The sequence below is a fragment of the Rhinolophus ferrumequinum genome, chromosome 12 (genome assembly GCF_004115265.2).
Source record: "Rhinolophus ferrumequinum isolate MPI-CBG mRhiFer1 chromosome 12, mRhiFer1_v1.p, whole genome shotgun sequence".
NCBI classification, from domain to species: Eukaryota; Metazoa; Chordata; class Mammalia; order Chiroptera; family Rhinolophidae; genus Rhinolophus; species Rhinolophus ferrumequinum.
Window position 1 is genome coordinate 82,842,600 of NC_046295.1, and position 16,417 is coordinate 82,859,016.

The 16,417-nt window shown below is 63.1% G+C and overlaps 1 protein-coding gene across 6 annotated transcripts in view; it reads right to left on the bottom strand.

Annotated features, from left to right (window-relative positions):
* Positions 1 to 929: 929 nt before the first annotated feature.
* The window catches only part of KCNT1 (potassium sodium-activated channel subfamily T member 1), a 64,860-nt gene continuing 49,372 nt past the window's right edge, over positions 930 to 16,417 (bottom strand). For 3 of the 6 annotated variants that reach the window (XM_033123160.1, XM_033123158.1, XM_033123157.1), the window contains 13 exons: positions 15,847 to 15,952; positions 14,311 to 14,483; positions 13,820 to 13,891; positions 13,515 to 13,649; positions 12,951 to 13,062; positions 8,879 to 8,980; positions 8,348 to 8,431; positions 8,129 to 8,257; positions 7,805 to 7,825; positions 6,719 to 7,043; positions 5,230 to 5,292; positions 2,072 to 2,156; positions 930 to 1,938 (listed from right to left, as the gene is read on the bottom strand). In XM_033123160.1, the coding sequence (XP_032979051.1) occupies positions 1,818 to 1,938; positions 2,072 to 2,156; positions 5,230 to 5,292; positions 6,719 to 7,043; positions 7,805 to 7,825; positions 8,129 to 8,257; positions 8,348 to 8,431; positions 8,879 to 8,980; positions 12,951 to 13,062; positions 13,515 to 13,649; positions 13,820 to 13,891; positions 14,311 to 14,483; positions 15,847 to 15,952 (1,528 nt within the window). In that variant the 3' untranslated portion in view covers positions 930 to 1,817. The remainder of the gene's footprint in view (positions 1,939 to 2,071; positions 2,157 to 5,229; positions 5,293 to 6,718; positions 7,044 to 7,804; positions 7,826 to 8,128; positions 8,258 to 8,347; positions 8,432 to 8,878; positions 8,981 to 12,950; positions 13,063 to 13,514; positions 13,650 to 13,819; positions 13,892 to 14,310; positions 14,484 to 15,846; positions 15,953 to 16,417) is intronic. The other 3 variants (XM_033123156.1, XM_033123159.1, XM_033123161.1) reach the window with 3 other exon arrangements.

Sequence of the window (16,417 nt, forward strand, 5' to 3'; positions counted from 1 at the left end):
TTCAGCGTTTGCGGGACCCTCGTCTTCACTCGGCCTGTGGAGAGGGTGCCGTCCCCGGCTGGAGGGGAACCACGCCCCACCACCGTCCTGTCTCCTGAACTTGTCGGGCGGCTTTCCAGCACACCATCCTCCCAGTTCAGGTTTCGAGGTGCTGCAGCCCCTCCCCGTAGAGCCCCTGGTCCAAGAGGCAGGCAAAGTCCCCCCTCTCTTCCCTCTCTGCAGGTACCCCCTTCCCTCAGGGAGCTGAGGCGTGGGTGCCGGCAAGTGGCAGGGGCCCTGCTGCTGATGTTGCCAGAGGGGACACTCGCTGGTGGGACCCGGGAGCCACTGACCCTGCAGGGACGGGCCATGGTCCTCCTTGGTGGCCCATCACTCCATCAGGGGCCCTGGGCTTTCCCCACCCTGCTCAACAGCTCCTTCCTGACCACCCAAGGGCCCCTGGGTCACACCCCTCCCTCAGGGCCAGTGCCCTACCACCTGGTGCTGCGCTGGTCCTCACCCTTCCAGCCTCTTGGGTACTTTGAGGAAGAACTCAGGCACCTGCTGCTGGCCAGCCACACGTCCCCTGCCACCTAAGGGCCCCCACAGCCAAGTGCACGGCTGTGGGCAGATCCTGGGCTCTTTGTGATCACTCCAGGGGCTCGCCCAGGCTCCGGAGCCGGGCAGGTGGCCCCCACTCTCTCCCCCAGCCAGGCTTCCCAGCTGCCAGGACCCAGATGCCACCCCCTTCCCACCAAGTAGGCCTTGTCTCCTGCTCCGGGTGGGCCCAGGCCAATGTAATTTCCTGGGTGCAGGGGCTTCCCTGCAAGGTCTGGGGGGGTTAGGGGAGGTGGTCACTGCACATGCTTCTAACTCTTGAAACTGGGCAGCTGGGAGGAGAGACCAAGGCCCGGGGCATGAAGCCGCCCAGGAGATGCCTTACAACCGTCCTCATGCTTGCAAAAAGCATCCATTTAATAGAAGGTTCCAGCATGGCCCGAGCACAACCTGTCACAAACAGTTATGGAGGAACCAGGGTGGCACCTCATGGATGACCGCCACCCAGTCCTTCCCTCTGAGGAGAAAAGCTGATTCCAACGTGGCCAGCAGGCCCAGCGGCTGAATTGTGCTTCAAAACGGAGGTTCGACGGGCGTGGAACAGGCTGGGAAAGCACCGCCCACCGCCCCGGGCCTGCGAACGCAGTGGCTGGGGAAGTTCAGTTAAAAATACTCGCTTCCCCCAGTCAGTGGCTGCGGGAACCCCCGAGTCTTGGCAGGCCCAGCTCCCCTCTCACGTGCCCAGGCTGCCAACATGCTCTCCAGAGCCCGCCCAGCTTCGGGCTCCTGGCTAAGCCGCAAGGCCTGCGTTGCTCTGATTTTCTTCTGGGAGGGGCTCCCCTGGTTCTCCCACCAGCAGGGCAGTGCCTCGGCTTGATTGTCATGCGCCCAGGACCAGCTGGGCCCCGCAGAGTGGAGAACACGAGCACGTGCCAAATCTCCGTGAATAAACGTGGGTGCGTGGCCCTGAAAACGCAGCTGTGCCCGCCAACGGGCAGCGTCCAGCCGCCACCCCGTGGCGGCTCCTCAGCAGGCCCGGGCATGAGCTGCAGTACATTTGTGCAGAGACTTGTGTTGATCTGTAAAAACAGGTTAAAAAAAGCTTCCCCGCCTGCAGTCTCGCCCCTGGCCCGCGTGGGGTCTCCCCCCTCGGTCCCCTCTCCGTCAAGTTTTGGGAGCAGCTTCGGGCCAGGTGGACCAGGCCAGCGTCGCAGACCAGGTCCCTGCACACCCACGCGTCACGCTGCGTGCCGACTCGCAGGGATCCGTGCAGGGCTGGCTCAGAGCTGTGTCTCGTCACGGGTCTCAGGGTTGCAGGAGGGCAGCTTGTTGCTGCAGCTGCTCTTGCGACTCTGGGAGCTGCTGGCCACGTGGGCCAGGGGGTCGCAGCGGATGAGGTACCTGCAGTGGGCAGGAAGACCCTGGGTTCTGATGCCGCCCTCCACTCAGGGCAGCCAGCACGCGTCGGGGTGCAGTGTCGACAACAGTAGTGATCGGAGCGAGTGTCTGCACTGCTTGGGGACACAGTACTTACACAATGTCGTTGGGCTCCAGCCTCGTGTCGGGCGGGGGGTTGATGAGGACGTAGGAGAGGGTGTTCTGGTGGTCGTTCATCTCGTCTGCAAAGGAGACAGGGCCCGGCCGGCCGTTACCACTCAGGCCCACCCACCTCCGCTCTGCCCAGGCGCAGGAGCCGGGCGCTCCAGCTGCACAATCTTCCCAGCCTTTCTGGCCATCCTGCCCGAACCCCTGACCTGGCAACTCAGCCAGGACTGTGCAACCATGAGGGGCAGCGGGCACTGGCTCCAACCCACACCCCAAGCATCTTGCTCAGCCTGAGCAGCCAGCATCTCACAGGCGTGGTCCTGAACACACCTGCCACCTGCACACACCTGCACACACCTGCCACCTGCACACAGCTGCACACACACCTAACCCAGCCCTCAGGCTTGTCCCCCGCCCCTCAGTGCCCTGCATCCCTGGCCCACCGATTGTCAGGGATGAGAACAGGTTCTGGTGAAATATCCGTGACCTCCCAGGTGTCTCCCTGGCCAAATCCAGGGTCAGGGTTGGTCATTCTCCTGGCAGTGGCCCCGAGTACACTGGCAGGGAAACGATGGCTCGTGGCCTCAGTTTACCCATCTGTGATGTATAAAGGCACCTTGTAACACTCCAGAGGGGTCCAGCCCTGGGTGACCTCTACCCCAGCTACCCCCAGTTCCTCTTCTGTGCAGCGCCCCCTCCTGGCAGGAGTGTAAACGCCTGGGCCACTGATAAAGGGACAGAATTCTCTACAAAGCTGGGAAGCTGGGACATTGAGCTGAATCTGATCCCCACAGCGATCAGGACCCCCCAGGGCAGGTCACGCACGTGCTTCCAGGGAGGCATGCAAGGGCCTGGCGGGGGCTGGGACTGACGGACATGCCAAGACCTTTGGGCGGTCACCTGGTGTCAGCCTCCATGTCCACGTCTGGGAACGGGGTGGCCTGACCACCCTGCCCCTCCACGAGCTCTACCCGACCAAGGGCCACCACTGTCTTTGTTCCCGAAACCCTCAGCTGGGGCCCTTTGGTGGGAGCTGCCAGTCACCAAGTAGGTGGCTCATGCTGGAGGCTGTGCGAGGCGGGGCCCCTCCCAGCCCAGAGTGGCCGGCATGCATTTCCAGGGTGGAGGACCGGGTGCCTGGAGCCTGCAGCAGCGGGTGATGCAGGCAGGAGAGGGAAGCAGCACTTGGGGACCCCGCCCCATGGACCGTAGCCCCCAGCAGGCCAGCCATGCTGACTCACACACCCAGTCGGGACAATGAAACCAATAGGCTGGGGCCCAGGATGGGGCCACCAGTTAGTTTCTCCTCCATGGGCACGGGGCACTCATCTGGGTGTGGGGCATTGGTGCCTGGGTGAGAGCCAGGAGCCTGTCTTCACTCGCGGGGCCTCCCCGCACGGCCTGGCCCCACCCCACTGGAGTGGATGGACCACAGAGCTAAGGTAACAGGCAGAGCTCGTGGCTGGGCCAAGCTTTGTATTCGGAGCACTGAGCTGAGAGGTGGGTGGGGAACATGGGGCCCCGGCTGCACTCCCGGGGGGGTGTGGTCAGTCATCAGACACTGACCATGATTTCCCCAGGACGAGCCAGCTTCATCAGGACCCGTGTGCTCAGGTGGGGCCAGGGTTGGGGGTGGGGCTGGCAATGGCTCTCCTGGCAAATGGCCAAGGGCCGCTCCCCCTCACCCTTGCCCGTGCCTACACCCCGCCCCCCACTGTGCGCTCTCGGCCTCCAGGGGGCCCCCTCCTCCCTAGCCCTGCAGACCACTCAGCCCCAGGGTTCTGGGCATCCACACTCTCTCCTCGCACCTCCCCCGTTTTCTCCTCTATGAACTGGGAGCCGCGGTACTGCCTCCCTCCGTGGGTGGATGTGAGGAAGGCAGTGAGTGGGCCCTGGGGCGGGGGCCTCGTGACCACAACCTGCGCAGGACGGACCGCCCTGCCGTCCTGGCTAACGGCCACCTGCCTCCAAGATCACGCCTCTTTGGTTTTGTGTCCTGGCCCTTGACGTCAGCACATGGTGGGGCGCTCAGCCAACACCACCCAGGGAGTCCTGGTGACTGTGGGGGAGGCCACCCCCACTGGGCACCTCAGCAGGAAGCAAGATGCAGCCAGGCTCAGGGAGGGGGGCGACACCACCATTCGTGGAAGCCACCGGACTGATCAGTGCTGGCTTGGCAGGTCTTCCAGGAACGCCGTTGCGGGTTTCGGGCAGAGAAAAGCACAAGACCCCAGGAGAGGCAGTGCCGGCCCTTCTGGCCCGGGCTGTGGACCACAGAGGTGTCCCTTCTGGGCCTGCCTGACGGCGCCCTCTGAGCTAATGTCTCTCTGGGCCCAGGTTACCCCTGGGTACAGAGGCTGCCCCCGGGGGGCCAGGTATGTGGGCTCTGACCTCAGCTGCGGCCGTGAGCAGCCTCCTGGGAAGGAAGGGGTCCTGGCAGGGAGGCCTGTGGCCTGGACTCCGCTCTGACCTCTGCTGGGGTCTTGGGGCAGGTCTGGGGGCCGTGGGGTGTCTTCTTGGAAGAAACGGGGGGCCCAGTCCAGACATGGGGTACCAATGGGCTTTGTCCCAACTACAGAGAGAAATGCCCCTCTTGAAGCCCCAGCTGGGGTGTGGAGCCCCACCTGGCTCAGGCGGCCCACGGAAGCTGAGGGCAGAGCCAACCCCTCTCCCAGGATTCACCATGTTCTACCACAGGGTGGGAGGACCCTGGCTTGGGACCATCCATCTGGATGCTTCCCAAGAGGGAGCTGGGAGGGTCGGGGTCCTTGGGTATCCAGGGGGTTAGCTGCAGGCCGGGGTGGCCTACCTGTGAGGTCAGGGCAGACTGACGCAGGGCTTATCATCTTAGACAATGAACGGGAGAGAAAGCGCTGGGCGACCCCAGAGCTGCACAGTGACAATCTAGGGACCAGCATAAACCACGCGCCTTCCTGGTCAGTCACCAGCAGATGCTGGAGGAGGAGAGGGGTGTCAAAGTCCCTGCAATGGGACATCTGGGAGCACCGAGACCCTGCCTGCAGGGACTCTCTTGTCTCCTGTCCTGTCTGCCTGTCTGGCCAGGGCGGGGCGGGCACCAGGCTGCCCGTGGGCGGAGGGTGGGCGTGCCCCCTTAGGCGGCAGCCGAGTCCGCCGGAGCAGAATTACCTTGCAAATATCCCAGGTTTACCCGATTCATGACATCACTGGCTGTTAAATTTGCTACATCCTCTACAGAACACACAGGAAGAGGGACAGACAGAAACAGAGAGAGAGAGAGAGAGGTCAGCAAGCAGAGCGGCGGTCGGCACAGCAGGGTGGGGCGCTCAGCTGCACCGGGACCGCGGTGGCCAGTGCCGGCCACCTGGGAAGCAAGTCTGCCCCTGTATGGAAGCCGGTTCCTTCTCTGCCAAGCTCTGGGTTGGCTGGCGGGGGTGGCAAGGCCGAGAGGGTTGCGAGCAGGAGCCAGCTCTGGGAAGACAGTGGGCCGGAATCTGAACCCCAGACAACCCACTTGGAGCCTCAGCATCAGTGTACCCCGAAAAGGGACAGCACAGGGGGAAAAGGTAATTCGTGGGGCTGGGACGTGATGGGGACAGGGCTGGGATGGCTCTCGTGGGTCACCTATGCCCCAAACCCTGACTGCTGAGTCCCCCCCCCGCCCCAGGCCCCGGTCTGCACAGCCAGTGGATGGCCTGACCCGAGTGACCCTTGGGCAGCTCCAGGAGAGCCCTGAGCTGTCTGGTCCCACTTGGAGCCTCCCTGTCCCAGGAGACAGACGGCAGGAAGCAGGGTGGGGAGAGCAGGTGCTGCTGGGGCAGAGCCAGGCCTGAGCGATGGGCAGAGGCCGCGAGTGGAACCCAGTGCAGGCCAGAGCCTCGACGTAGCCCAGGGTATGGACGTGGCCACGCAGCAGCGGGAGCTCAGGCCCCCCCTTCGGTCCCATCGACAGAGGCAGCGTCTCCAGAGTGAGGGAGAGGATGAGCTTCTCTTCTGAGTCAGCCAAGCCTGTTACTGGTCAAGTTCAGAAACCTCCCCAAAACAAGCTACAGTGAGAAGGGGCTGCCTCCATCTGCTGACGAAGACGAATGTCACCCCAAAGCAGCAGAAATGGGGTGACTGTGCCACACGAATGGCAGTGGGGTTCCATGGGGTCAACAGCCGAGTGTGTGGTGCCATTTGCCCAGCTCCCTGACACATCCCCAAGCCCTGGCTGCTGGGAGGGCTAGGATGGGGGTCCTGGGGTCTCCCTGCCACGTCCCTGATCTCCACGAGGGCACAGTGGGTGGGGCCTGCGTTCCTGAGGTCCAGCAGGACTGGTCGGAGGTGGCCACTCTGTCCCGAAAGCCTGCGCCTTGGGCTTTCAGGGAGCCCAGCCTGGCTCGCCACACCCCACAGCCTCCTCCAGGAGCGCTGCATGCGGGCTCACCCTGCTCCAGCCCCTTTTTTACAGATGGGGAAACTGAGGCCCCAGAATGGTGGGGATAAGCTCTTCCTTATGGGGCTCAGCACCAGTTTGGGAGGAGCCCATGCCCTCCCCACACCAGAGGGCTCTGATGGGCCACGTGGTGGTGCCTACAGGAGGCCCGCGGGGACCCCTGGCCATCAAGGTCACCTGCTGTGGCCGATCTGGCCCAGCCGCGCTGCTGGTTCTCACCATAGCCGGTGGTGGGCAGCCCCAGGTGTTTCATGCGGTTCTTGACCAGCTCGGAGAGCTCCTGCCGCTCGGAGCGCCGGTATAAGCTGAGCCGCTGCTGGCTGATCCACTCGGTGGCCGCCTTCCCCACCGGCTTGGGGGACTTACGGCTCAGCCTGCGCGCCCACTGCAGGCTCTTGCGCCGAAGTACTGGGTGCTCTGCCGGGTCGCTGCCAGCTGAGTGCCGGCCGTGGGTGCTGCCGCCGCCCGCCGCTGCCCGCGGGCCCCAGGACCCCTTTATGTCTCTTGTGTCCTCACAATCCTCCATGTTCACCGAGATCTGGGACTGGCCGAGGCAGGAGGGGTGAGGGCCGGAGGGGCGGGACCCAGGAGGGGGAGGGCGCTGCTGGGGACAGGAGGAGGGTGGGCCCAGGGCTCAGGGACACGGTGCTTTCCTTCTCCATCTGGGGAGGGGGCGCCAGGCCGGAGCCTCCCTCCTGAACCCCTGACTGCCCGGCCTCCAGCCCTGACTGCAGGCCTGTCTCAATCTGCTGGGTGGGCAAGGATGGCCGCCTCACATCTGTGGGCCCTGTTTCTGAGGGTTCCCTCTGGGCCCTGCATGTCCTGATTTGGCCGTGGAGGGTTACCTCCTCTTGGGCCTTGGTTTCCCCATTTAGGGACAGGAGAAATCAGAGGCTGGGAGCATGACGGACTGGGAAACGCCAGGGCCTGGGCATGGCTCAGTGGGCACTTGGGGCTCTGGGGGTGATGTGGGGAGCCCCATCCAGGCAGCACCTCGGGTGGCGCCTCACTCACACGGAGGGGGATACCCGCCATGGTGGGCCACAGCACGACATGCAGATAGCACGTGTGTCTGGGGGAGCTCGGGCTTCCCACCAGGGGCCGCAGTTTCCCCATCTGTGTGGGAGGGTGATGCCATGGGCCCTCTCTTAGTGGATCCGTGGCCCACATGTCCCGGGACGCGCTCCCTGACGCTGGTGCTGCCCGGAGCCCAGGGCCCTGCGCCCTCCCACGATGGGCTGGTCCAGGCTCAGGCAGGACTCTGCACAGCAACACCTCGACGGGAAGCTTGAAGGGGCCGCTCACCTGGGCTCGGAGGTCGTGGGACTGCAAAGGAAACCAGGAGTGGCCTGGGTACCTGGGGTGCTTCTGCTTTCCCCCCAACGCTGCCTGAGTCCCTCGTGGGCATCAGTGGGGCAGGCCGCCCACTGTGGTTCCCGGAGGCTCAGCCCCCCCGCCCCATCTGCTCAGAGCCGCCCAACCAGATGTGCCCCATGTGGGGCACGTGGACCGGACCCCTGAAGGGCCTGACAGCCAAGGCCCAGGTCCCCAAAACCACCAATGGGGACAGCCCGAATCGCACAGGGAAATGGGGGGCTGCCTGCTCTGCAGCCCCGCCCACTCGCGAACCTCCGAGGTGGAGAAGACGTGGCACTCGGTCCTGTAGACGCCGATGGGGATCTCAGCGCTGGAGGAGCACAGCTTCTGGAAGAGGCGGCCGTAGGTGCCGATCCACAGGTCGTCCTCGGTGATCTTCATCTGCAACGTGCAGGCACCCTGAGCTGAGCCGGGCCAGCTCGGGTGGGCAGTGTCCAGCACGCCGGTGCCCAGCCAGGCCCCATCACTTACGGCACAGAGGTAGCCGGAGCCCGGCGTGGTGTCCAGACCCAGCAGCAGCCTGGTGATGGAGATCATGTAGTCCTTCACGAAGGACTGGCCAGGAGGGAGGCCACAGTGAGGCAGGCGCCCACCCGGGGCACGCCCACCGGCTCCTTGAGCCTCCGCACACGCACGTGAAGCCACCTGCTTGCCAGTCCCCAAGCACAGCTCAACGAGCAGACAGCTGGGAAGCCTTCGCTGGCCTTGGCCAAGCGCGTCAGGTCAAAAGACACCAGAAACAAAGGCTGCCGAGAGCCAAGTCCCTGGAGTGACTTCTGGAGGGAGGAGGGCTGGGGACACTTAGAGGGGACCCCTGCTGTGCCAGGGCAGGGACGGGACCCAGAGCCACCCAATGTTCCCTGGGCTCCCCTGGACCCAAGGAGGGCCGCTCGGCGGGAGGCACATCACTCAGAAATGGGACCGACGTCAGCAGAAGATGGAGACAATGGCCAGGGCTCCCAGCGGGCACCACGGGCCTCCCCACCTGCTCCCCCGGCTGACCTGATAGAGCAGCGTGTCCAACATGCTGATGCTAAAGACGCGTCCGGCGGCGAACGGCAGGCGGAACATAAAGGCCAGGTTGGAGCCGTTCTCCCGCTCCCGCTGCAGGAAAGGGGGGCTCAGATGGGCCAGTGCCCACAGCCATGACGGCGCATAGGTGTGCAGGATGTGAGCACGAGCACAAGTCCACGTGTAAGTACGAGCGTGCACGAATGCGTGAGTGCATGCACCGGCAGACAGCCAAGCGAGTGCCCGGCTGTGTCCCCACTGGTCACATTGGGGCCCGAGCTCAGGAGTCGTGTTTCCTGGCGGGAATTCTCGCCCGTCCTTGGGAATTTTTTTTTGGTTTTCCCGTTCCCAAATCCCGAGAAAAGTTGGTCGGGAAATCGGGAAAATCGGCTCCTTGAATCCAGGTGGTTGGTAGTGTCGGCTGTCACATTGTGGAAACGATTCATCGTGGAGAACAGAAAACAGTGTATCTCGGGATTCGGGAATGCGAAAGAGAAAAAAATTCCTGAGAACGGGCAGGAATTCCCGCCCGGAAACCCTACTTGGGAGAAAGGATTTGGGGCCCTGATGAGAGAGAATTGGGGCCCAGGGGACGTGGGACCCCGGTAGTCACACAGGGCCCCATGCTTGGGTTACTGCTTGCTCTTGCTACCCCAAGTCTCAATCATCTTGGTGACGTCATCCTGAAAGTGGTGTTTCATAAGTGAAGGATGATGGCACAACAGAGTGTGTGTGACAGAGCCCAGAGAACCATGTGCGCCGTTTGTACCCAGTGGTCCATGAGCACAGAAGTGGGGGACCCACAGCACGTGTCCTGTGGCCACTAGGACAAATCCCTGAGACATCACAAGTTTGTTCTCTCACATTCTGGAAGTCCACAGGCCAACGGGCTTCCCGGGCCTGGAGTCCAGGTGCCATGGGGCCCACACCCTCTGGTGGCCCTAGCAGACTGTCCTTTCCTTCACCATTTCCAGTTTCTAGAAGCCGATCATTTTCTTGGCTCAGGGCCCTTCCTGCACCTTCCTGGCTCCCAAAGGACCCCAGTGACTGCGCGGGGCCCCACTGGGGACCCAGGGCCATCTCCCATCTCAGGGTCCTTAACGCAACCCCAGCTGCAAAGTCCCTTTTGCCACACACCACACTCCGTACAGGTCTTGGCAGTTAGGACGAGGACGTCTTCGGGGACATTATCACCACAACACAAGGCACGTCCCCGACTGAGGAGCGGAATGTGACAGCCCCAGAGGCCGCGACTCCCGCTGGAACCACGTCTCGCTTCCGACTCGGAAAGAAGGTGCGAAACAGAGGCCAGGGAGCCGCTTGCCGCCTTTCTGACTCTCGCCGCCTCCTGCACGGCACATCTCTCACTGCAAAGGACACGACCCCTTCCTTCCGGTCCCTCCGTACTCGGCAGGACGTCCAGGGTGTCGCTGGCAGATGTGGTGGGATGGGGAACTGACAGTGAGTCTGGGGCACATGTCGCTGTTCCTTTCAGCAAGAATGAGATGCGTGTGACCGAGGAACATGAGAACCATGTGACCGTGTGGATTCCCCAGCCAGACACATGTGGCATTTAGAACTGGCACAGCACGTGATGAGAGTGACAGACGAACTTCCCAAAATTGTTACGATGTCATGGCCTCACTCAGAACGGTACTGACAGGTGGGCAGACCCAGGCCAGGCCCAGAGGTGTAAGAGCCGTCAGAACGCCTGCCTTTTGGACACGGCCACCTTTTCATTCTGCAGATTCCCAGGCTGGCCCTGGGGGACCCGAGAGCTGCGATCAGAGCATCAGGGTACAAATGGCACAGCGAGACGCAGGAACACGTGTGGACGAGCCCTTCCTGCGATCCTGGGGCCCAGGAGCCTCACGTAGAGCAGGAAGCAAGATGGGACTGGATGTGACGGGCGGCCACGGTCAGAATGGAGAGTGTCAGAACAATGAGGCCACTGAGGGGCCCTGGGCGTGGGGACGGGGAGAGCAGCCCCTCACTCTCACGTCTGGCTTTTGGAGATCTTCCTGAGCACGACCTCCAGGGAGCCGCTCTAGTCTGCAACCCCAGTCTCTCAAAAAGCACGTTAACCTGAAGACCAGAAATGTCCAGTGCTGCTGCTTTTCTAGGGTGAAAACTGCCCAGGGGACACAGCACCCCCCCGCCTTGCCCCCATCCTCCTGCAGCGTCCTCTCTGCCTGTGAAGCTGCCGTGACCTGTGTGGCCTTTGGTTTCTTTTCTTCTTCATACTTGAAGTAGAACACACGTTTATAACAAACATGCACACTTTATAACAACAAACGACCGTGCTTTAAAGAAATGTTCCCAGCTGTTCCTGAGGGAAGCTGTCACCATTCGTTGGGCCATCTGTCTAAAACGTCGGTAGCTGAGACATGCTTAAGGTGGCAGAGACCTTCAGGGGACCCCAGGCCAAGTCTGGCCAGCGCATGAGAAGACAAGGGCTCCAGTGGCCTCCGACGCGGGTCAGGTACTTGCCCGCGGTGGCCAGGTGTCAACTCCGACCATCTCCCGAGAGTGGGTATCGCCCCATGGCTCTGCTGGCTCTCTCCTCAGCTCCCCCAGCCCCAAGGCTTCAGTCCCATGGGGACCTCGGAAGGGCCAGGGCTGTTTCCTGAGGCCGCCTCTGCGGTCACGCGTGCCGACAGCCTGCTGCCTGTCCAGGAAGGACCGGGGACTGGAGCGTGTGTGCCGTGTGTGCCAAGCTGACCCACTTTCAGCCCACCTCCCAGAACAGGTGGGCGCGAGGCCTGCAAGCAGCTTGGTCTGCTTCAGGGACCCGGGGAGGGAGGACCCTGCCAGGACATCAGCCTGGAACCCGATTCCACGGTGGTCACCTGTCGTGCTCAGGTCCACTGGACCTTTCACATCCTGAAACTCCTCCCCAGATCTGGAAGCAGCCCAGCATGTGGACACAGAATCCGACTTCCCACAGTTCCAGCTCCCAGTGTATGGTGGCCCCAGGGGGCTGCAGGGCGGCTCTGGGTGGCAGGCAGGTGCTGGCCCTGAGCTGAGGTCAGGTGGCCACCTCCAGGTAGGGGCTCCTCTGTCTGCTCCGCAGGCCTGGGGAACACCTGCCCGTTTTCCAGCCACCCCTCTGGCAGCAGCGGAGCTCCAGGGTCCCCTGGGCATCCTGGTCGTGGCTGGGTGGACCCACTTCCGTGGTCCACCCCAGTGCAGGGTGGATGACACTCCAGCGCTCGTCCCTTCAGTCTGGTGCTAATGGCCAGGCCCAGCTCTAGGGTCACCTGTGTGGTGCGGGTCAGCCATGCAGGTGGCGGGCCACTCCCTGGTGGGAACTTCAGCCTGGGTTGGGGAGCGCAGGTTCGCAGGGAATGGTGGCTGCTCCTGACCACGGCGGCCGCTGGGGCCCTCTGGCAACTCGCTGTTCCCAGTCTCAGCCTGGGCAACCTGAGCGCTGCCCTCACCCCACCACCCAGCCGTGACCCTTGCTGTGGAAGGCGGTGCTGCCACTGGCCTGAGCAGGGGCCTGGGGAGGGGCCAGGGTCAGTGAATATGCCAGGGTGACACCACCAGGGCTGGAGCCTGTGTCCCTGGTGGCTGATCCCCGTCCCTGGCTGGTACTTGTGTCCTCGGTGGCCTGACCCCATGGCCCTGGTGGGTCCCCATGCCCCTGTGCTCATAGCCCTCCCCAGCTGATGCCCTCACGGAGTCCTGCTCTGCTCTGTGCCCTAAGGAAGTGCCTCCCTCTGATCCCAGCCCCTGTCTGTACTGGCGGTGACCACATGCACCTGCTGGGCAGCTGACAGAAGGAACACATTTCAGGATTGGATGCGGGGGCTGGGCAGAAGAAAGCAGTCACGGTGTCACTTGTGTTCGTGTCATTGACACGACAGGCTCCCAGGCCAGCACCTGGTTGAGGGAGCGATGTCCGCCCCCAGCCATGCCCCCTGGGCTGGGGCTACACAGTCGGGAGCCTCACAGGGAAGCTGAGTTCCATCTCTGAAGCCCCTGTGGGAGGAGGGCAGTGCCAGGCCTCCTGTGGGCCTCTCCCCCTCCCTCCAGGCTTCAGCAGGTGCAGGAGGCTCACCTTTTCCAGTTTGGACAGAGCCAGCGAGTAGCTGTCCTTGGCGCGGAACTGCATGAACCGCATGTTGGAAGGGTGGGTGAGCTCTGTGGTGATGCTGAGGCTGGGGAAGAGCCTGTGGGGGCGGGGCATGGGGTGGGGCGGGGTCAAGTGGGGGGATCGTCACTGGGGGGGGGCCCAAAGTGGGGCAGCCACAGGGGCGGGGTCAAGGTAGGGCCGCCATGGGGCGGAGCCAAAGTGGGGCGGCCACGGGGGCGGGGCCAAAGTGGGGCGGTCACGGGGGCGGGGTCAAGGTGGGTGCGTCACGGGGGCGGGGCCAGGTGGGTCGCCATGGGGGCGGGGCCAAGGTAGGGCCCTGGCCAAGGTAGGGCCTCCGTGGGGGCGGGGCCAAAGTGGGGCGGCAACAGGGGCGGGGCCAAGGTAGAGCCGCCATGGGGCGGGGTCAAGGTGGTGCCGAGGGCGTGGCGGGTCAGGGCAAAGTGGTCACGGGGTGGGGCGGTAGGACTGGTGGGGGCGCTTTGGATGAGAGGTCCCCGCCCTGCCCTGGGTGTGGCCCGCCGCCCTCACCGGAACATGGTCTGCACGTTGACGATGGTCTTGGCGTCGGCCATGTAGTCCTCCTCCGCACTCATGGTGCTCTCTTTGTCCACCACTACCAGGTTGTCGGCGTAGATGATGCCACACTGCAGCAGGCTGTCCAGGCTGGAGGGGCAGCCAGGTGGCCAGGGTCCAGGAGCCCCGCTGGGGTGTGCCTGCCTGCCCCCACCTGTGGCCCGCCCCCACTCCCTGGGGGGGTAGGCCGGTAACTTCTGCTAACAAGTGGGCAGATGCTGGCCTGCTCTGGGCAGTGGGGGTGGGTGCCCGGGCCTTACTTGTCCACGGAGCCCTCCATGTAATACACCATAGGGAAGCAGCAGATGGCCTCCAGGAAGTGGTGGTCGGGCCTGTGGGGACAGCAGTTCCTGGAGGTATCCATCCTGCCCTGCTGCCCACCCCCTGCCCTGGGTGAGTAGGGCAGGACAGAGCAGGGGTCCCCAGGACTACAGCATCTCAGGCCTGGGGGCCTTTAGAGGCCATTCAGGCTGTCCTTACTTTACCCCAGGGGAAACTGAGGCCCTAGGGGGTGGGACTTGCCCAGGCCAGACAGCCAAGGCTGGACCATGGGCTCTGGGCTGCTAAGCCTCTGCAGGGGCCTGTGGGGGCTCACAATTGTGGGGGGGGCAACAGGGACACGAGAAACCATAAAAGAGGATGATGGGGCACCACCCAGGGCCACAGGGCACGGGAGCCAGAGCTGGTGGGGAGCCAGGGGGGTGCTTTCGGTGGGAAAGACCAGGGAGGCCCCCGCGTGGCAGGGCCTCACTTGTTGTCCAGCAGCAGCACGATGGGGTTCAGCTCCTTGCGGGCCCTGTAGTAAGCCCGCAGCGGCACGACGAAGTTGTACAGCCCGTTCCCCGCCGTCTCGGCCGACACGATAATCAGCTTGTTCTTAAACCCGTAGGCCTTGGCGTCTTCGTAGCTGTTGTGCTTGCAGCCCTGCAGACAAGGTGCCAGAACCCACGCTGGCCGCTGCCTAGAAGCCAGGCGCCCCAACCCCCATCCTTTCACAGCCCGTATGAGCCCCTCCGGAGCCTCACATAGCACCCAACCCATCTATGCTCGCACGTCACGTCAGGGAGGGAAGGAGGGGTCTGGGAACACATGGTCTCGGCAGACACAGAAATAAAACACGTGTGGTGTGTCTGCATGTGTGTGTACCACCGAGACGCCCAGACGTAGTGACACCCCAGCAGCACTGAGCACCCCAAGTGTCCGGTCTTGGTTTCTAAGCATCGTTTCCCACTAGAAGGCGTCGGCTCCTTGGAGAAGTGGGTGGTTCCAGGACTGAAGCAGGGCAAGTACAAGGTGGGGCGGGAACATGATGGGCTGGGAAGCATGGAAGTGTTCAAAGGGTGACAGGACCTGTCGTTAGGACCCGGAAGCCAGGCCGGAGGGCCCCCACCAGTGAAACCAGAAAAGTTCAAATGTCAGAATACCGACATGTGATGATTGAGGATGTTAGAACAACGAGCAATGATTATAACCCCCAAATAAGACAAGAACCTGGGAGCTCACAGGGGCTCATGTAAACGAGGGAGAACAAACTCGCTGGGCAGGGGAAGGCTTCGCACAGCAGCACGTCACAAGTGAGTACAAGGATGCGGGATCATACCACAGACTGACGCCTCACACTGGTGGAAGTGCGGGAAGGGCAGCTATTTACCCAACCCCCACACCTGTCCCCTCAGTGACTTATTAACTGCAAAGGCAAAACCAGAGTGTTTTCACACTGGAGGACCCTGGCCGAGCCACCGGTACCACGTGGTCAAAGACGGTGTCAGCACAGATACCACCAGAAGGACACACATCAGCTCGGGGGGGCCCCTGATGCACAAGCTGAGTCTTGTCACAAGAAAACATCTGCAAACCCACCTGTGCTCTCAAAAACGCTAAGACCAAAGGAGCCAAGGGAGGGCGAGGCAAGTTCCAGATTGAGAGAGACAGGACAGCTAAATGCTGAGTGTGGCTGGGACAGTGTCGCCATAAAGGACAATGAGGGCTATTGTGACAACTGCGCATTTTGAGAATGGCCATGGATCAGACACCCGTGTCTCGAGTTTGGTGAGCTGTGGCTATAACAGGCACGTCCTTGTTTTCAGGAACAGCTGCTGCAGGGGCTCCCGCCCACTCCCAGGGTTTTGGGAAACACATGCCTCTAAAGGGGAAACAGGCATCCAGGGGGAACAAGAGAGAAGATGGGCAAAAGGGCATGAGCCCGGGGAAGGGCCAAGGATTTCCTCATCCTTGCAATTATGACGAAGTGCAGAGTCACGCAGAGCGAGGCTGAGAGGACACCTACCTTGTCCAGCCGGAGGCAGCAGAAGGGAGCTTTCACGGGCAGAAGGTGGCACAGGGTGGGGGAGCTGCCGATGTAGGGTGAGTTGGGGGGGTAGCCCTTCACATACCTGGGGTGGAAGATGGACACGGTGGGCTCAGCACGCCCCCCTACCCCCAGCCTTGGGCAGCCAGCTCCTCCCCGTCCTCGCCCCTAGCCCAAGTGTTCCCTGCAGGCCGTGCTGGGTGGCCACATGGGGTGCCAGACCCCATGGACACATCCCTGCTTGACAGCCTGGTCAACCCCTCCCTGATGCCCCCAGCACCCCAGGTGACAGGTGGACACTGGCCATCAGCCCCTTCTCTACTCGCTCCCCGGGACCAGGCTGGTGTCAGCAGGCTGCCACCCTCCGTCCAGCACCCAGCACACACCCCTGGGGGTGGCAGGCAACCACCCTGCCAGGACGCTGGCCCAAGCAGAGTGGAGAGGGGCTGGCTTTCTACTCTCCCCCAGCTGGCTTCTGGGACACACCCTCAGAGGCAGCCCCGCCACCTGCCGCAGTGTCCAGCTGCTCTGGCTGGTCCCCCTGGATCTC